Genomic DNA, 17024 nt, shown 5'->3' on the forward strand with positions numbered 1-17024 from the left:
CAGACCTGATCGAAGGAATTGGCAAGGCGAACTTTATGTTGCCTAATGGAACAAAGTTTTCCATAGATAATGCCTTATATTCTCCAAATTCTAAGAGGAATTTGTTGAGTTTCAAAGATATATACCGTCAAGGGTGTAACACTCAGTCTGCAACTGAGAATGGTAAGAAGTATTTGTATATAACTTCTGAAAAATCAGGCAAATGCCTTGTACTGGAAAAATTTCAAGAACTTCCGTCTGGATTGCATCGAACTTATATTGATGCTATAGAATCACATCTTGTGATCAAAAGAAATCCAGAAGATGTTACATTACGGTATGATCGCCTTGGTCATCCAGGCACTACAATGATGCGAAAAATCATTGAAAGCTCACATGGTCATTCAATAAAAACCCAAGATATATACCAAAGTAATAAAATGACATGTGATGCGTGTGCTCTTGGGAAATTAATCATAAGACCATCACCAACCAAAGTTGACAAAGAATCACCAAAGTTTTTGGAAAGAATCCAAGGTGATATTTGTGGACCAATACATCCACCGTGTGGACCATTCTACTACTTTATGGTATTAATCGATGCATCGAGTAGATGGTCACATGTTTGTTTGTTATCATCTCGAAATATGGCATTTGCGAGATTTCTAACTCAGATAATCAAATTAAGAGCACAGTTCTCAGATTATCCAATTAAAAGAGTTAGATTAGATAACGCTGGTGAATTCACATCCCAAGCTTTTAATGATTATTGTATGGTATCAGGGATTGAAGTAGAGCATTCTGTTGCTCATGTTCATACACAAAATGGTTTGGCAGAATCATTAATTAAACGGCTGCAACTAATTGCAAGGCCATTGATCATGAGATCAAAACTCCCAACCTCTGTATGGGGACATGCTATTTTGCATGCAGAAGCACTAATTCGGATAAGACCAAGTGCATACCATAGATATTCCCCATTACAGTTAGCATTTGGAAAAGAACCAAATATCTCTCATCTAAAAATCTTTGGTTGTGCGGTTTATATTCCAATAGCACCACCACAACGTACAAAGATGGGACCGCAAAGACGGTTGGGAATATATATTGGCTATGATTCTCCATCAATAATAAGATACCTAGAACCACAAACTGGTGATGTGTTTACGGCACGATTTGCCGATTGTCATTTTAATGAGAAAGAATTCCCAACTCTAGGGGGAGACAATAAACAAGTAGGAAAAGAGATCAAATGGAGTGTACCATCGTTATTACACCTTGATCCTCCTACGAAACAGTCAGAACTAGAAGTTCGACGTATCATGCATTTACAAAATATAACAAATCAGCTACCTGATGCATTTGCTGATACCAAAATGGTAACTAAATCACATATAGCAATTCAAGTCGAACTAGATTCGCTTAACAAACGAAACGTATTCGGGCCTATTGTGCTCACACCCAAAGATATAAAAGCTGTTGGGTACAAATGGGTGTTTGTCCGAAAAAAAATACAAAGCTCGATCCCAGACATGATATGTTTTTACAATTGGAGGCACCGCCATATCTTGGCGTTCTCAGAAGCAGACACTTGTTGCTACTTCTTCAAATCACGCTGAGATCATTGCACTCCATGAAGCAAGTAGAGAATGTGTATGGCTAAGATCAATAGGCCGACACATCTGTTCAAGCAGTGGGATTGACGAAAATACGGAGCCAACTATTCTGTATGAAGATAACGCGGCATGTGTTGCTCAAACGAAGGAATGATATATCAAAAGCGATAGAACCAAACATATACCTCCAAAGTTCTTCTCATATACTCTAGAGCCCGAGAAGAATGAAGAGATTGAAGTAAGATATGTTCGATCATGCGACAATGCAGCCGACCTCTTCACAAAATCACTCCCTACCTCGGTATTCAGAAAACACATCCATAACATTGGAATGCGTCATCAGAAGGATCTATGACTGCTTATTCGAGGGGGAGCTTACGTGGTTGTACTCTTTTTACCTTACTATGGTTTTTCCCATTGGGTTTTCCTGGAAAGGTTTTTAACGAGGCAACAAAGACGTTAAGCGAGAGTGGATAGTGACACCGGTCCCCAAGGGGGAGTGTTATGAAAGACAGCCAGCCGTAAGGTTTAAAAATATAAAAAGATGTGGGGTCCGCTGCACTATTTGCACAGTAAATTTCTTTCTATATATACGAACGTTTTCGTTCATTGTAAAACACACCTCAATCTCTTCTCTCTCTACAATAATAAATTCTCTCTTTCTATATCAATGTTAAAAATTCTACGGGTATAAAATTTCGCTCTTATTTAAATTCCTGCGATACAATAAAATACCAGTTCTTTTTTTAACAAAGACATAGTTTTCTCTAATCAAAACTATGTATTGTTTGTTTGGAAAGTGTAGTTAGTTTTCTGGTACCATAAAATGACTTTTTTAATGCCAATTGGTACATATTTAAAGTTATTCAAATATTTATACATTTTTTTTTGTCAACTCAAATATTTATACACTAGGTAATAAACCGCGCCTTGCACGGAATGTTATTATTAGTTTCGTTATTTTTTAGTAAAGAGACATAAATCTGTTTAGTCTGGATATCGGTTCGGTTTTAGGTTGTTTTTTTTTGTTTTTAATCTCCTAAAATATAACTATCATTTTAAATCAATATTTATTTGATTTGTTTGGTTAAAATGTTTGATGTTGGTTTTTTTTCCTGTGATAATCAAAAATTACTATTATTTGATTATTTTCATGTTATGAATTTTAGATAGTCGTGATGTCGAACCAATAGTTTCTAAACGGATAATAGTTAAAAAAAAAAGAAAAGAAAATTATTAAGACAAATCGTTTTACTACAATTTGGTCGATACTGAAAGAAGCATTAAGAAAACAAATATTTTAACTTCAAAAAAAATTAGATTTTTCAGTTGTGGTAAATACTTAGTTATAAGGTGGTTACGTCAATTTGCACATGTATGTGTATGTAAAAGTATATAAAGATGGTTGATACATATATAAAGATACTGTTAATTAATATTAAATGATTTTTTTTTCAAAATAATACATGAAAAATAAAATTCTTAAAATAAAATTATTTAAAAACAAAAATATTGTAAAATTTATATAAACTATAATATATAACTTATCTATAATTCTTTAAATATATGTATATATATGCATATAACGGATCAAACTGGATATCCGTTCCTATAAATATTGATATTTGTGATTTGTTTTTTTTTTACGGATATTGCATTTTAGTATTTGATTTGCTTTGTAAAGTAAGGGATATCCGGATTTTCCGGTTCGAATCAAAATGGATAACGAATCGAATAAAAATTTATGAATAATTTGTCTTGCTCTATTCGTAAACAGTAAAAATAACGTAAAGAAGAACCATGCATCTGAGTTTTATATTAAAAAATGTAAAATACATAGTGTGAACACCTTTATGTAGAGTTTGGTTGGGAAGCTCTCTGCAGGTGACATGTGTTCATTTTAGTGTGAACATATCTATTACAATGCTTCTACATGTGACATGTGTCCAGTTTAGTGTAAACGCATTTATTATAATCTAATTTAATATATAAGGGATATAGTTTTGTCGCAATTCACAACTCACATTTTTTGTTGTCGTTTTGTTCTTTCTATATATTGGTGTATGCATTTATTTTTTAAAAACTTCGACAAGGTTCCAACAAGTCTTCTTCTTGTCATTTTCGGCTTGGCCGCCTTGTGTTTGATTGCTGCTTCAAAAACCTGCAATTATTTTAAGAAACTTTTGATTAATCTTGGTTGCCTTGTGTACAGGTGTTCCTCTGTTGCTTACTTGCTGGTCTAAGCATCTGTTGGTTCAACACAGTCTGCTTTGTCCTCTGCATCAGTAACTTCCCTGCAAACAGATCACTTGCTCTTTCCCTCACCGTCAGCTTCAACGGTGTAAGCGCTGCTCTATACACTCTCGCTTACAACGCAATCAACCCAACCTCTCCAGAGCTCTACCTTCTCTTAAACGCTCTTATCCCTCTTGTCATCTCTTTCACTGCCATCATCCCTATTCTTCGCCAACCGCCTTTCGAGCCTCTTCCACCAGATGGAGTTCGCCGTGACTCTCTCATGTTTCTAATCCTCAACATTTTCGCCGCTTTAAACGGCGTTTATCTCCTTCTCTTTGAGTCAAACTCCTCTGCTTTAGCCTCTGCTCGTCTCCTCTTTGGTGGAGCTATCATTCTCTTGATCCTCCCTTTATGTATTCCCGGCTTAGTCATCGCTCGGAACTGGTATCTTCGCACCATCCACACCAGTTTCCGTCTAGAAGGTTCAGGTTTCATTCTTGTTGATCCTGATGAGCTTGAGTTGCATAAAGGGATGCTTGCACATGAAGCCAATAGAGCAAGCTACCAGTTGCTGAGCGATGATGTCGTGCCAAACCAGGTTAAGACTATGGCTGTGGAGGAAGGTGATACTGGTGGTGAGTTGCTTATCTCAAGAGGTCAGCTTGAGCTATTGGGAATTGAACATTCTTTGTGGCAGCTCTTAAGCAGAGCAGACTTCTGGTTCTACTATGTCGCGTACTTCTGCGGTGGAACCATTGGACTTGTGTACAGCAACAACCTCGGTCAGATTGCTCAGTCTTTAGGACAAAGCTCAAACACCACAACTCTTGTCACACTTTATTCCTCTTTCTCGTTCTTTGGAAGATTACTCTCTGCGACACCAGACTATATCCGAGCGTAAGTGAAATTTATTAATTTACCGTATTTACTAATTTATCAAATATTAATTTATAGAGTTTATGGTTTGGTTCTGCGGGTTTTGACTTGGTTTAAGTTGTGCAGGAAGGTTTATTTTGCAAGAACCGGGTGGTTAGCAATCGCGTTATTACCAACACCAATCGCGCTTTTCTTGCTTGCATCATCAGGAACCGCGTCAGCACTACAAGTTGGAACTGCTCTGATGGGTCTAAGCTCAGGATTCATATTCGCCGCAGCTGTTTCCATCACATCAGAGCTTTTTGGACCAAACAGTGTTGGAGTTAACCACAATATCTTGATCACAAACATACCAATAGGATCATTGATCTATGGATTCTTGGCTGCATTGGTCTATGATTCACATGGTACGACAGGGATCAAATCCATGACCGACTCTGTTGTGTGTATGGGACGAGGTTGCTATCGCATGACGTTTGTGTGGTGGGGATGCTTGTCGGTACTTGGACTAGGTTCGAGTCTTGTCCTGTTTATAAGAACTAGAAAAGCTTATCAACGGTTTGAACAAGCTCGGATAAGTTCAAACATTGATTCATAGAAACTTGTCTCAATCCCCCAATGGCTTGTGTGTATATTATTATATGTAGGATCTACATTATAACAGAAGTTATAATGGACTGTTATACATTTTATATAAACAAAGATTCACTTTCCATTTCAGTACTTACAACTTTAGGGATATATACAAAACCTCTGATCTTTAATACAAAGAAACAACCTCTCATAAGCCAAAGCCATCTTACTCGCTGTGAACATCTCCGCCGCATACTCTCTACACTTCCTCCCTCTCTCAGCCAACCTCTCCGCTCCTTCGGCCACGGCAGCTTCCATAACCGCCGTCAAAGCCTCCACATTAGGTGCAAACATAAACCCAAACTCATCATTCACCACAACACTCCTCTTTATGCTCGGATACCTCGACGCCATCACTGGTTTACCACTCAGCATCGCTTCCATCAACGTCAAATCAAGCCCTTGTGGTCTTAGCGTGGGATTCACGAATATGTCGATCCCGTTGTAGAAGCCCTTGAGCTCATTTGAATCTAGGGAACCCAAAACGGTAACTTTATCGCCAAGTTTCTTGTAACGTTGCTCCCACGGACCTGATCCAGCCACCACGAGGTGAACATTAGAATGCGTTTCGATTAGTTTCGAGAAAGCTTCGAAGAGTAACGGATGTCCTTTATCTTTCACCAATCTCCCTGCGACTCCTAAAACAATCGCCGATGACTTTTCTTGTAGCCCAAGTTTCGACCTAAACAGAGAACGTAGCTTCTTGTCTGAACTGAATCCCTTTTCATCGACTCCGTTGAGGATCACGTGGACCCTTTTCTCCGGAATCTGGTAAACGTCTCTTAGCATTTCCCCGCAGCTATCGCTGATTGCTATATGATGAGCATAATTGTGAAAGAATCTGATTTCGTCGAGTATCTTGGGAAGCACGGCACTGTGCAGGCTTGCGTTGAAGCTTTGTAATCTTTGTTCTCCTGGTTTGCGGATAAGATCTTGGTAAATGCTTGAGTGTAAGCTCTCTAGCGCAATGCCGTGCCATGTTACCGCTAGGTGTGGAACCTCCCGGGCCTTCCAGTACGGTAAAGACACGCTCTCGGAGTGGACCACGTCAAAAGGTTGTTTCTGGTTCTCTTCTTGGTAAAGCTCCCATGCTTTTCTGTTTTGCCATTTGCCTGGCTCTGAACCTCCGTGGGAATGGATTGTAGGGTTTATGATTTTGTTGGTTTCAAGGGAAGGGTCTACGGGAGAGGTGAAAACGTGGACGCGGTGTCCACGTTGGGCTAGAGCAGTGTAGAGAGTGATGGCGTGTCGTTCCATGCCGCCGGGGTTGGGTCCATCGGGCCATTTACGGGAGAAGACCGCGAGTTTTAGAGTTTTGGGAGGAGGGTTGGTTAAGGAGAAAGCAAGGCGGTTCCAGGGAAACAGGGCGGTTCGGAGGTCGCCAGACCACGGTGGCTGATTTGAGACATAGGAGGAGGAGGCTACGGCGGTTGAGGAGGAGGAGCAAGAGGAGGTGCGGAGTAGGAAGAGATATAGGATGCTAAAGGGGACGGTGAAGAAGAGGAAAGTGCAAAGTCTTGGTTTCTTGGGTCTGTTTTGTGAAGGCATTGTTTTGACTTTTTCTTCTTCTGTCTTTACAGATTTTAGCTTGTCTTAAAAGAAAAGATACAACTCAGACTTAGCTCTAAACTGCAAACTCGAGCTGAATAAAAGAATCAAAACGAATAATAAAAAACATGGAACGAATCTGGCTCAGCTCAAGCACAAGAACATAAGAACTTTGAAGTGAATCAAGAGCAGAGAGAATGGATTTTGAGTTTTTATTAGTCTCGAGGTTTTTAGTCGACGGTGGTTACTTAATTCCACATGCCGAAAAACGCGCGTATCACATGGCTCATGATTTGAATAAATTGTTATTGGGTCCTCATATGTTGTGTGGTGTTTCTTTAACTGGCAAAGACTTTTAATTATTGATCAATTTGTTTCTTTTTTTTTATAAAATGACTAGAAAATAAATTATTTGGAAAGCAAAATAAAATATGAAAAAACTCAAAAACAAAGTAGACTTTGGCAGGAAGTATACTATATATATTGAGCTTATTTATCATGCAATTATTTTATATTCACAATATAATATACTTCCTCAGTTTTTTAAAGATAGATGTTTTGGTGTTTTTACACATATTAAGAAAACACATTAATTGTGCAATTTTTTTTGAAATGATCAAATTTCAATGTTTTTTAATCGATAGTTTTTCAATAAATCCAATTAATTTTATTTATAAGTTGTAATTTTTGTATAGAAAATATATAAAATCTATCTCTGTGAAACAATTTTTTTTTCAAAAAAATTTATCTTAACGAAACGGAGGAGGTATTATGCAAGTAGATTGTGATATTGTATACTAATTAACTATTCTTATTTATCATGCAATAACTTTATATTCACAATATAATAGATTATGCAAGAAGATTTTGATATCAAGTATACTATTTATATATTGAGCTTCTTTACCATGCAATAATTTTAAATTCACAATATAATAGATTATGCATAATAAGTTTTCTCTCCACAATAAAAGTTAAAAATGACAATGAAAACAATTGTGATGATTGATCTCTACTTATTAACAGAGGTTAGGCTTTGCTGGCTCTATGTAACTAAGAACAGAACAGTCACAATCAGTAAAAGAGATTTCTTTCTTTATTCTTTTCCCATTTAGTAGCTCTTCTGGTATACAGAAACGGCCTCTCTTAGACACAACAGCTTCATCCACAGCGGTTTCAGTTACTTTTCCAGATATAGCTTTCTCGAGGCTACTCTCCTGTAATCCCTGCAATCTACAATCATTCTCATCAGGTGCATATAACAAGCTCATCCCACATTTCACAACCTCACAGCAATCTAGCTTTCTTTTAGCTACACCATCAGTAACAAAGAATTTGAACGAGGCTGTGGTGTTGCAACATCGGTTGAGATCATGGCTTTTCTTGGCATGGAAGCAGTTGTTGTAGCTGATGAAGACGTGATCAGAGGTAAGTTTTCTTGGTTCTTCTTCGCGGCTAGATGATGATCCACATTGCTCTTTCCATCCTCCAAGATTACAAGTAAAGCTGACGCAATCACCGTCCTCGTTTCTGAACTTGCACTTGCATATCACTGAGAATCGGTTGGTTTTATCTACATAGTCCTTGAATGAGACAACTACGCAGAGAGAAAGTCCGATGAACTTATCGTCGCACCAGTGTGGAGGCAGGTGAGTTTCCATTGAAGATCCCATTCTCTGATGGCGGAACCATAATGGCAAATCGTTTCCTGGAAAACTTACACTAGCTAAAGGTTCTGAAACTAGTCCCTGAAATGATTAAAAAAACAAAGCATGAGATGTGAATAAAACGTACTAGACTAACTACAGAGTAAAGAGAGTTGAACCTTATGATTAAGTTGAATGGATCCATTCCCCAGTATTTGACTCTTGAGTTGAGTATGAGCCACAATACTTTCTTGCGCATCTCTGTTTAGCTTGAAACAATCAGTGAAGACGAAAGTAGACTGGTTCCTTTCAGCTACCACAAGAAGCGTCATGGGTTTAGCTACTGTTTCGAGCGAGATACAGCCATGAGCATCCAGATACTGCAGATTTGATGGAAGCACTGGAAGAGAAACGAGGTTTTGACAATGCTTCAAGTAAAGAGATTTGAGATGATGAAGTTTCTTGATGCTTCCAGGTAGATTCTTGATATTGTTTCTGCTCAAGCATAAAGTCTGCAGCAAGGATAAGCAGCTAAAGCTGTCTGGCAACTTGTACAGATTACAGTCTGTGAGATACATGTCTGACAACCGCGAGCAGCCAGAGAAAGGCAGCAGCTCCAAACACGTGAGATCATGGACTTTAGATCCACCAAATGAGAACAGCTTGAGATTGCTCATATCCATTTTTCTGGGAGTTTGTTTGATGGCTGTATCATCCATGAGCAGAATCTCTAAGCTTTCCATGTCTTCGTTGATGTCCGGGAAACTCTCTAGCTTTGAACATCCAGAGAGAAGCAGCTCTTTAAGAGACTTCAGCTTGCAAAGAGTGGTAGGAAGATGCATCAACCTGGAACACTTCTTCAGATTCAACACAGTAAGTTTCTGGAGACTTTCTATGGATTCAGGAACTCTTTTTACCGCTGTGCCATCCAAATACAGAGATTCTATGTTTTCTGAGATAGTTGGAAATTTCTTGAGTTTTGAACATCCACTGAGGATAACAACCTTCAGAGACTTCAAATTGATTCTCTTTGGAAGACTCTTGAGGTTTATGCAATCTCTGAGATTCAGTGAAACAAGACTGTCCATCTGCCGGATCGCTGAACACTTGGTTAAACTTGTACAGTTTTCAAGATTCAGTCTCTCGAGTTTACGAGCTTCCAACAAGCCAGTTAGATTCATCAACTCTTTTGAATAACTGAGATCGACCCACCTTAACTCTCCTGTGTTCTGCAATAAGCAGATCAATAATTTAACAACCACATATATAATAAGTACTAACTATTTGTACCTTCTCATCTTCACACAGTTGCATAATGTTGCTATAACGCAGATTAAGATAAACGAGTTTCTTCGGGTTGAAGTTGGATGGTAGATACTCCAGAGGGTACCCTTGCCAGTGGAGATAAACCAGCTCATCTGGAAAGCAATCAAGCCCCTTGGGAAAACGTAATCTACAATCATTCTCACACCACTTGGAACAATGAGAATTGTAGAACTTGAGGAACTTAAGATTCCACATCCTCGAGAAAATATCAGCACTTAGCTTCATGCTATCTACATTAGACATATCTAAGAAGATGCCTCTGGTCTCTGCAGTACCCTGGAAAAATATAATGTCAATAAAAAAGCCTAACAGAAGAATCACATTCATAAGACAAATGAAACATTCTGGCTCACCGTTTTGTACTTTAAAACGCGACAAATGTCTTCTTGGTTCCATAACCGACTGCGGTTACCTGCTTCTTTGATGGATGATTCATAACCAACTTCCCTCCCCATAGTAAGCAGTAGGTCATGCATCTCAAGCCGGTTATCCGAGACTGTTATCAAGCACTTGTCAATAAGGTCACTAATCAGAGTAGAAGCATCGGTATGGTAAGTGCTCAGAACCCTCGAAACAAAATCCAACTTTTCTGATCTAAAGAAGCAAGCAACATCAAGAAAAATGCTCTGTTCTTCCTCGCATAGCTCCTCATAGCTCACTTTCAGCACGTCATGGATCTTCCCATCTGGTCTTCTCTGCAACCTCTCCCATTTCAACTTCCAGTAAGACTTATCTCTTTGGCATAGATCAGAACCCAACAGCTTCAGAGCTAGTGGATGCCCTTTAGAATAATCCACAAACTTGTTTGATAGATCCATGAGCTCCGGAGTGGCGCAGAGATTGCTAGAAAAGGCACTCAAGCAGAAAAGCTCCAGACTCTCTCTTCCGCTCAACCTCGGAACCACGTATGTTTCATTCACAACCTTCTCTAGGAGTTTCTTGTTACTTGTTGTTATAACAATCCGTGTTCCTTCTCGGTACAGCTCTTGTCCTGCTCCACCAATAAGATTTCTCAGTTGATTTTCGTTGGCTACATCGTCGAGCACAATAAACAGTTTCTTGTTCCGAAGACGATCCTTAAAGGCTTTGTGGGCACCTTCAGGAGCTCCAACATCAAGATTCTCTTCATCTAATAACTTACGGAGGAGTTTCCGCTGCAAATGGTCTAATCCATGTAGCTTTGACTCGTTCTGAACGTTTGCAAGAAAGCAGTAACCATCAAAGCGATTGTAGTTCTGCTTATACACACAGTCTGCAACAGTTGTCTTGCCAATCCCAGCCATCCCAAGAACTCCGACGATTCGCACACAGCTTGTCTCTTCAAAGTCAATTAACTTTTCTAGCTCCATCATACGTGATTCAATGCCTGGAAGACCACGAAATTCTGATGGAGACAACTTGTTTAGCACCTTGAACGTTTCCTTGGCAATTTTGTCGACAAAGTCACACTCCGGGCTGCCAAAATGCATCATCATGTTAACAAAGATAAGGTTGACAATGAAACGAAAAAGGATAAAAGTTTAATCTTGATGAAATTTTATTGACTTGCATTAGAAACTACAAGAGTGATACAACACAAAGCACCTAACTTGGCATGAATAAGGTTCCAGTTAGTAAACCGTATTTCAGTTAAACTCGAGCCAGCGAGTAAACCGAGACTTAAACAGATGATACACCGGAGCTCAATGAAAACACCCAACTCAACCTCCTTTAAAAAAGGTAAACCGAGGGCTCAACCAAATATAAACCGGACTTCAATTACAATTCTAAACCGAAAATTTCAGATTCAATTTCGTATGTTTAGCTTACGTACCTGCTCTCCGAACGAGACGTCTAATATATCAGTGGACAGTGGTATGTTTCGAAACAGTGAACCTACGCTCCTTCACCAGTTATTAAACCGTATCGAGAGAGTAAACCGAGACTTAACAAAATGATATACCGGAGCTCATTGAAACACTCGAGTCCCTTAAAAAGGTAAACCGAGACTCAAACAAATTCTAAACCGGAGTTCAATTAAAATTCGAAACCGGATAATTCAGATCCAATTTCATATGGCTAAGGTACCTTCTCTCCGGAAGCACATAGCCGGCGATATCAGATGAAGCTCTTAGAGCTTCTTTCCACGCCGGAACTCTGTGTTCAGATCCCTGGAAGACCTCTTCAGATCGTTCGAACGGAGCTCCGAATTTCCCAGTCTGGTACCTCACGTCCGACGCCGGAACTTTGTAGAAGACCGGCAAAACCACCTGATCGAAAGTCCTCTTGCACTCCATGATCTTCGCGAGTTCCTCTAAGCACCACGCGGAATCCGCGTAATTCTCGGAGAAAACGACGATGGAGATCTTCGATTGCTCGATTCGTTCGAGAAGCGCCGAGAGATCGTTGCCTCGCCGGAGTTCCTCATCGATGAAAGCGTCGATCCCTTTCCGGCGAAGAAAATCGAGGAGATAGCAGGTGAAGGAGTGGCGCGTGTCTGTGCCTCGGAAGCTGAGAAACACGTCGTACTGACGGCGGGAAGGATCGGATTTGCAGGAAGATGTAGCAGCCATGGAAGATGAATTCGAGGTTAGGAAATGAGGATTTGAGATCTTATTTTGAATTATATATTATTATCAAAAACCATTCAATAAATCAAGTGGGGTTTAACACGAGGTTGGTGGGTGGAAATGATTGGACTATGAACAGTGGATCTGATCTCTTTCTTGCGTCTCTCCTTCTCTTGATCGAAAGAGATACGATTCAGTGTTCTAACAAGTCCTTCTTGATCGAAACTCTCTCTCTCTCTACCTTCAGTGAGATGGAGATTCTCTTCGAGAAATATTTGACAACCGCCGATCTCAGTTGGCTTAACATATTTCTCTTTGGCGCCAACGAGGAGGTCGTTGAGTACTTTGGCTTAGCCACCGTCTTCGCTAGAGGCGCTGAAATGATCCTTCGAGTACAGGATGAGGAAGGCAAGCCATGGGAGTTCGGATTCTTAGACGTCAACATCCAATTCTACCAATTAACCAACGGTTGGAGTAACTACGTTAAGGAGAAGCAGCTTGGTGTCGGAGACATTGTTTTCTTGCAGCGAATTTTCACAGACAGCAGCAGGCTCTTCATTGGCTTTAGTAGGCGCGAAGCTGCTCTCGACGGCACATCCTCTGATAAACTCAAGGAAGTTAACTCTCCTCTCCCGCTAAGAAGTCATGTGCATAGCGTTACAGAGTTTGACCCCGTTTTAGTGTTTTCCTGTGCTGCAAACCAGGAGTCCGGGGAGAGATACTTCATCAGCTACATCTCCACAGAGTTGTGTCTCCGTGGCTTCACCCCTTTGATATATGATCTAACAAGGGGCACATTGACTGGGTGTCTGGAGCTGCCACACAGATCACGGGTTGGTATTATTATTTTCTCCAACAACTATGCTTCTTCTAGACAGTGCCAGGATAATTTTGTGGCAATAATGGACCATTCGAAAGCAAACAGCCTTGTGCTTCTTCCAGTGTTTTTTAAAGTGAAGGTTACAGACATTAGAGGCCAAAGTGGCTCGTTTGGAAGAGCATTCTCACAGCTTGAGAATTCAATTCAGGCATCCCAAGTTCCCACCTTCACCTTCATCGATAAACATCAGTATATGAAAGGGTAAATAATTTCTTTCTTTTCTCACTAGTGTATGGTGTGTGGTAATTGTATTTGATTCTGATAATTTTTCTGCGCAGGGGAGAGGTTATACTTGCCAAAAATATTGTTAGCAATGTCTGTTTGCTGCTCAGTTCTGAAAATAACATGAAACTAAGAGGAAGGCTTCAAATGAATAGTGTATTGTCTTTACTATATTGTTCTCAATCCTCAGCCCCACATATTGTTGGACTTTGGGGTATGGCTGGCATAGGGAAAACAACCATCGCTAGAGAAATTTTCAGAACACAAGCTGATAGATATGACGTCTGCTACTTTCTGCCAGACTTCCATATAGCGTGTCAAATGAGAGGACTGAGTCATCTGCGTGATGAATTCTTCTCAAAAATCTATGGGGAAGAAAAGGTTACTGTAGACGCATGTGATACAAAACTAAGTTTCCTAAGGGATAGGTTCCTTAGTAAAAAGGTTCTCGTTGTTCTTGATGGCGTGAGTAGTGCTAGAGATGCAGAATTTTTGGTTGGAGGGTTTGGCTGGTTTTCTGGCGGACATACACTCATCTTAACATCTAGAAATAGGCAAGTTCTTATACAGTGTACCGCTAAAGAGATTTACGAAATCCAGAAACTATCCGAGCATGAATCTCTTCACGTATGCTCACAGTTTGCCGCTGTACAAAATTGGAAGGAAAGAACGTCGTTGGTCTCTGAGCTGGTGAACTACGCTAGTGGGATACCACTGGCTCTGCGTGCCTTAGGTTCGTCCTTACAAAATAACTGCATTGTCGGTGAGAAGCAACATCTGAAAACATTGCGTCAACATCCTCTAGTTGAGATTCAGGATGCATTTAAGAGAAGTTTTGATGTACTAGATGGCAACGAGAAGCACATATTTTTGGACCTTGCATGTTTTTTCCGAGGGGAGAATAAAGATTATGTAGTGAGCATCCTTGATGCTTGCGGTTTTTTTACAGATTTAGGAATCTATGGTCTCATCGATGAGTCTCTCATCAGCCTTGTAGGTAACAGAATAGAAATGCCCAACATTTTTCAAGACACGGGTCGATTTGTTGTTTGTCAAGAAAATAATGAGACAGGGAAGCGTAGCAGATTGTTGGATCCTACTGACATTGTTGATGTGCTGACCAACAACTCCGTAAGTCTTAGAAAGTGTATATCTATTACTTCCACTGAAAATTAGAATACTGCTTAGGTTCCTTTTTACACTTAGAGAAGCTTATGTTTCTGAGCCCCTTTATCAATTTTCTTCAGGGAACAGAAGCAATTGAAGGCATATTTCTCGATGCATCTGGCTTAACATTTGAGCTGAGTACTACTGCTTTTGAGAAGATGTACAGACTTAGATTGCTCAAGCTCTACTGTCCAACTTCTGAAAACCATTGCAAGGTAAGTCTACCTCAAGGCCTTTACTCTTTGCCTGATGAGCTACGTCTACTCCACTGGGAACGATATCCTCTAGGATCCTTACCTCGGAACTTCAATCCTAAAAATATCGTAGAACTGAACATGCCCTATAGCAACATGACAAGACTATGGAAGGGAACAAAGGTATGTTTTGACATTATAGGATTATCTGCTGCATACATTAAGTAATTAGCTTTTACTTGATTACCCATTTAGTTATTGTTGTTGTAAACAGAATCTTGAGAGGTTGAAGAGGATCATTCTGAGTCACTCCCGACAGTTGACTAAATTCCCAAGGCTTTCAAAGGCCAAAAACCTTGAGCTTATTGATCTTGAAGGATGTACGAGTCTGGTTAAGGTTAACTCATCTATTCTTCATCATCAAAAGCTTACTTTCTTGAGTCTGAAAGACTGTTCACGTTTGCGAAGTATGCCTGCCACGGTTCATTTAGAAGCTCTTAAAGTTCTTAATCTATCTGGCTGCTCAGAGCTCGAGGATCTTCAGGATTTCTCACCAAACCTTAGTGAGCTATATCTCGCTGGGACTGCCATTACAGAAATACCATCTTCAATAGGTGGTCTCACTAGACTTGTTACACTAGATCTGGAGAATTGTAATAGACTTCAGCATCTGCCACCAGAGATAAGTAACCTGAAAGCTGTGGTCAGTCTTAGCGCAAAACGTCCTGCATCTTCCAAGGAATCAAGGGATCTTGCTAGCTTTGTGGATGTGGCACCACCATATAGAAGATATCGGTTGAAGAGATGTATTGAAGCTGTTATTCTGAGCTTAAGAAAAAGGAAGCGAGAAAAGATTTTCTCTATAGCCACAAACCTTTCTGAGGTAAACATCTGACACAATCATTAGCAAATACATGTTAATGGGATTCTGACTATCACCTTGAATGAGATTTCGTGACGGTTTAAAAAAGATTTTGAGTTTCTCTCCTCTTGTAAACCAGCTATAGCTTCATTTTGCAGGTTATGCGTGCCTCGGTCTCTACCTGGGGATTCTTTGGTTTACCAGAAAGACCCGGCGAACCTGAATGCGCATATTACATGAAGACAGGAGGCTGCAAATTCGGTAGTGACTGTAAATTTCACCATCCGAGACACAGAGAAACTCATATCCCAGGTTTAAGCTCCTTTAGCCACCCATTACGACCAGTAAGCCACTTCTTAAACTAGCAGTAGCAGACGTCAAATTTCCTTCCTTTAAACCTCATATCGTGCAAGTACAACTATCCTCACTTAAAATCCTCTGTCGACTTCAACCTGACGTCTGCTCTTTAAAAAAAAAAAAAAAAGTTTTCATTTCATTAGAATTGTCTTGTGTGTCGCTTGCTCATATTTTTATCTACTCTTTCGACAGGGAAATCCTGTGTGTGCCTCGTATTATTACACTGGAAACTGCAGCTCGGGTGCTACTTGTATGTTTGATCACCCATCGTCGATACCGACTCACAGGGACACATCTTTCGTGGCTTCCTTGACACCAAACTTGAATCCGCGAGGATTTTCATCTTCAATTGGAGATTCATCAAGTGAGCTTGTGGAAGCAGCAACTAAGAAACGGAGAATACACCATAACACATCTCCCATGGTTTCTGAGACACCGCTCTTGAATCTGCGAGGATTTGTTTCTTCAATTGGAGATGCATCAAGTAAGCTTGTGGAAGCACCAACTTCGAAAGTAAGAATAGCAGCACGTAAGAAACAACGAATACACAAGAACACAACTTCCATGGCTTCTGAGACGCCACATTTGAATCCCCCAGAACTTTCTTCTTCTCCTGGAGCTTTATCAAGTGAACATGTGAAGCAGAACAAGGATTAAGTGCAAAGCTTTTGTCACATCAAAACGTGCAAGGATTTGATGATTATTGATGAAGAACCAGTTTGTAAGCACCATTCCTTTGTATTATTCTACAGAGATTAACAAAACAATAACAGTTACCAAATACACTATGAAAACTATATATATATATATATATATATTTTGGATCAAAAACTATGAAATTAAACTGTTGAAAGTTGAAACAAAAACATAGAAAATACATATGATAGTAAAGAACAACAAATAGCATAATAAAAAAGATTCATTGGAATGA

At 39.7% G+C, this 17024-nt stretch overlaps 4 protein-coding genes across 8 annotated transcripts in view; 2 read left to right on the plus strand and 2 right to left on the minus strand.

Moving 5' to 3' along the window:
• The window catches only part of LOC106307010 (protein NUCLEAR FUSION DEFECTIVE 4-like), a 10531-nt gene extending 5102 nt beyond the window's left edge, over nucleotides 1-5429 (plus strand). Inside the window, exons 2-3 of the mRNA XM_013743837.1 lie at nucleotides 3808-4730; nucleotides 4836-5429. Of these exons, the coding sequence (XP_013599291.1) occupies nucleotides 3808-4730; nucleotides 4836-5307 (1395 nt within the window). The 3' untranslated portion in view covers nucleotides 5308-5429. The remainder of the gene's footprint in view (nucleotides 1-3807; nucleotides 4731-4835) is intronic.
• Nucleotides 5416-7067, minus strand: LOC106307011. The gene has a single exon (XM_013743838.1). It carries the CDS (start codon nucleotides 6888-6890, stop codon nucleotides 5442-5444), a length of 1449 nt encoding a protein of 482 aa, XP_013599292.1. The 5' UTR covers nucleotides 6891-7067; the 3' UTR covers nucleotides 5416-5441.
• Nucleotides 7068-7826: 759 nt separating this feature from the next.
• On the minus strand, nucleotides 7827-12461 carry LOC106305740 (disease resistance-like protein CSA1). 2 transcript variants are annotated; one of them, XM_013742105.1, is made up of 5 exons: nucleotides 11930-12461; nucleotides 10216-11317; nucleotides 9827-10138; nucleotides 8716-9765; nucleotides 7827-8638 (listed from the first exon to the last, which is right to left on the minus strand). In XM_013742105.1, exons 1-5 carry the CDS (start codon nucleotides 12412-12414, stop codon nucleotides 7910-7912), a joined length of 3678 nt encoding a protein of 1225 aa, XP_013597559.1. In that variant the 5' UTR covers nucleotides 12415-12461; the 3' UTR covers nucleotides 7827-7909. The 2 variants fall into 2 exon arrangements, with proteins under 2 accessions (XP_013597559.1, XP_013597560.1); XM_013742106.1 differs by lacking the exon at nucleotides 11930-12461 and adding an exon at nucleotides 11676-11905.
• LOC106305739 (probable WRKY transcription factor 19) lies at nucleotides 12345-16901 on the plus strand. 4 transcript variants are annotated; one of them, XM_013742102.1, is made up of 7 exons: nucleotides 12345-12430; nucleotides 12551-13492; nucleotides 13570-14644; nucleotides 14761-15057; nucleotides 15149-15757; nucleotides 15895-16080; nucleotides 16286-16901. In XM_013742102.1, the coding sequence occupies exons 1-7, from the start codon at nucleotides 12420-12422 to the stop codon at nucleotides 16748-16750; spliced, it is 3585 nt and encodes a 1194-aa protein (XP_013597556.1). In that variant the 5' UTR covers nucleotides 12345-12419; the 3' UTR covers nucleotides 16751-16901. The 4 variants fall into 4 exon arrangements, with proteins under 4 accessions (XP_013597556.1, XP_013597555.1, XP_013597558.1 ...); XM_013742103.1 differs by lacking the exon at nucleotides 12345-12430 and having other exon boundaries at nucleotides 12535-12594; nucleotides 12639-13492; XM_013742101.1 differs by having other exon boundaries at nucleotides 12416-13492.
• The last annotated feature ends 123 nt before the right edge of the window (nucleotides 16902-17024 follow it).

Source organism: Brassica oleracea, chromosome C7 (assembly GCF_000695525.1).
Source record: "Brassica oleracea var. oleracea cultivar TO1000 chromosome C7, BOL, whole genome shotgun sequence".
Classification (NCBI taxonomy): domain Eukaryota; kingdom Viridiplantae; phylum Streptophyta; class Magnoliopsida; order Brassicales; family Brassicaceae; genus Brassica; species Brassica oleracea.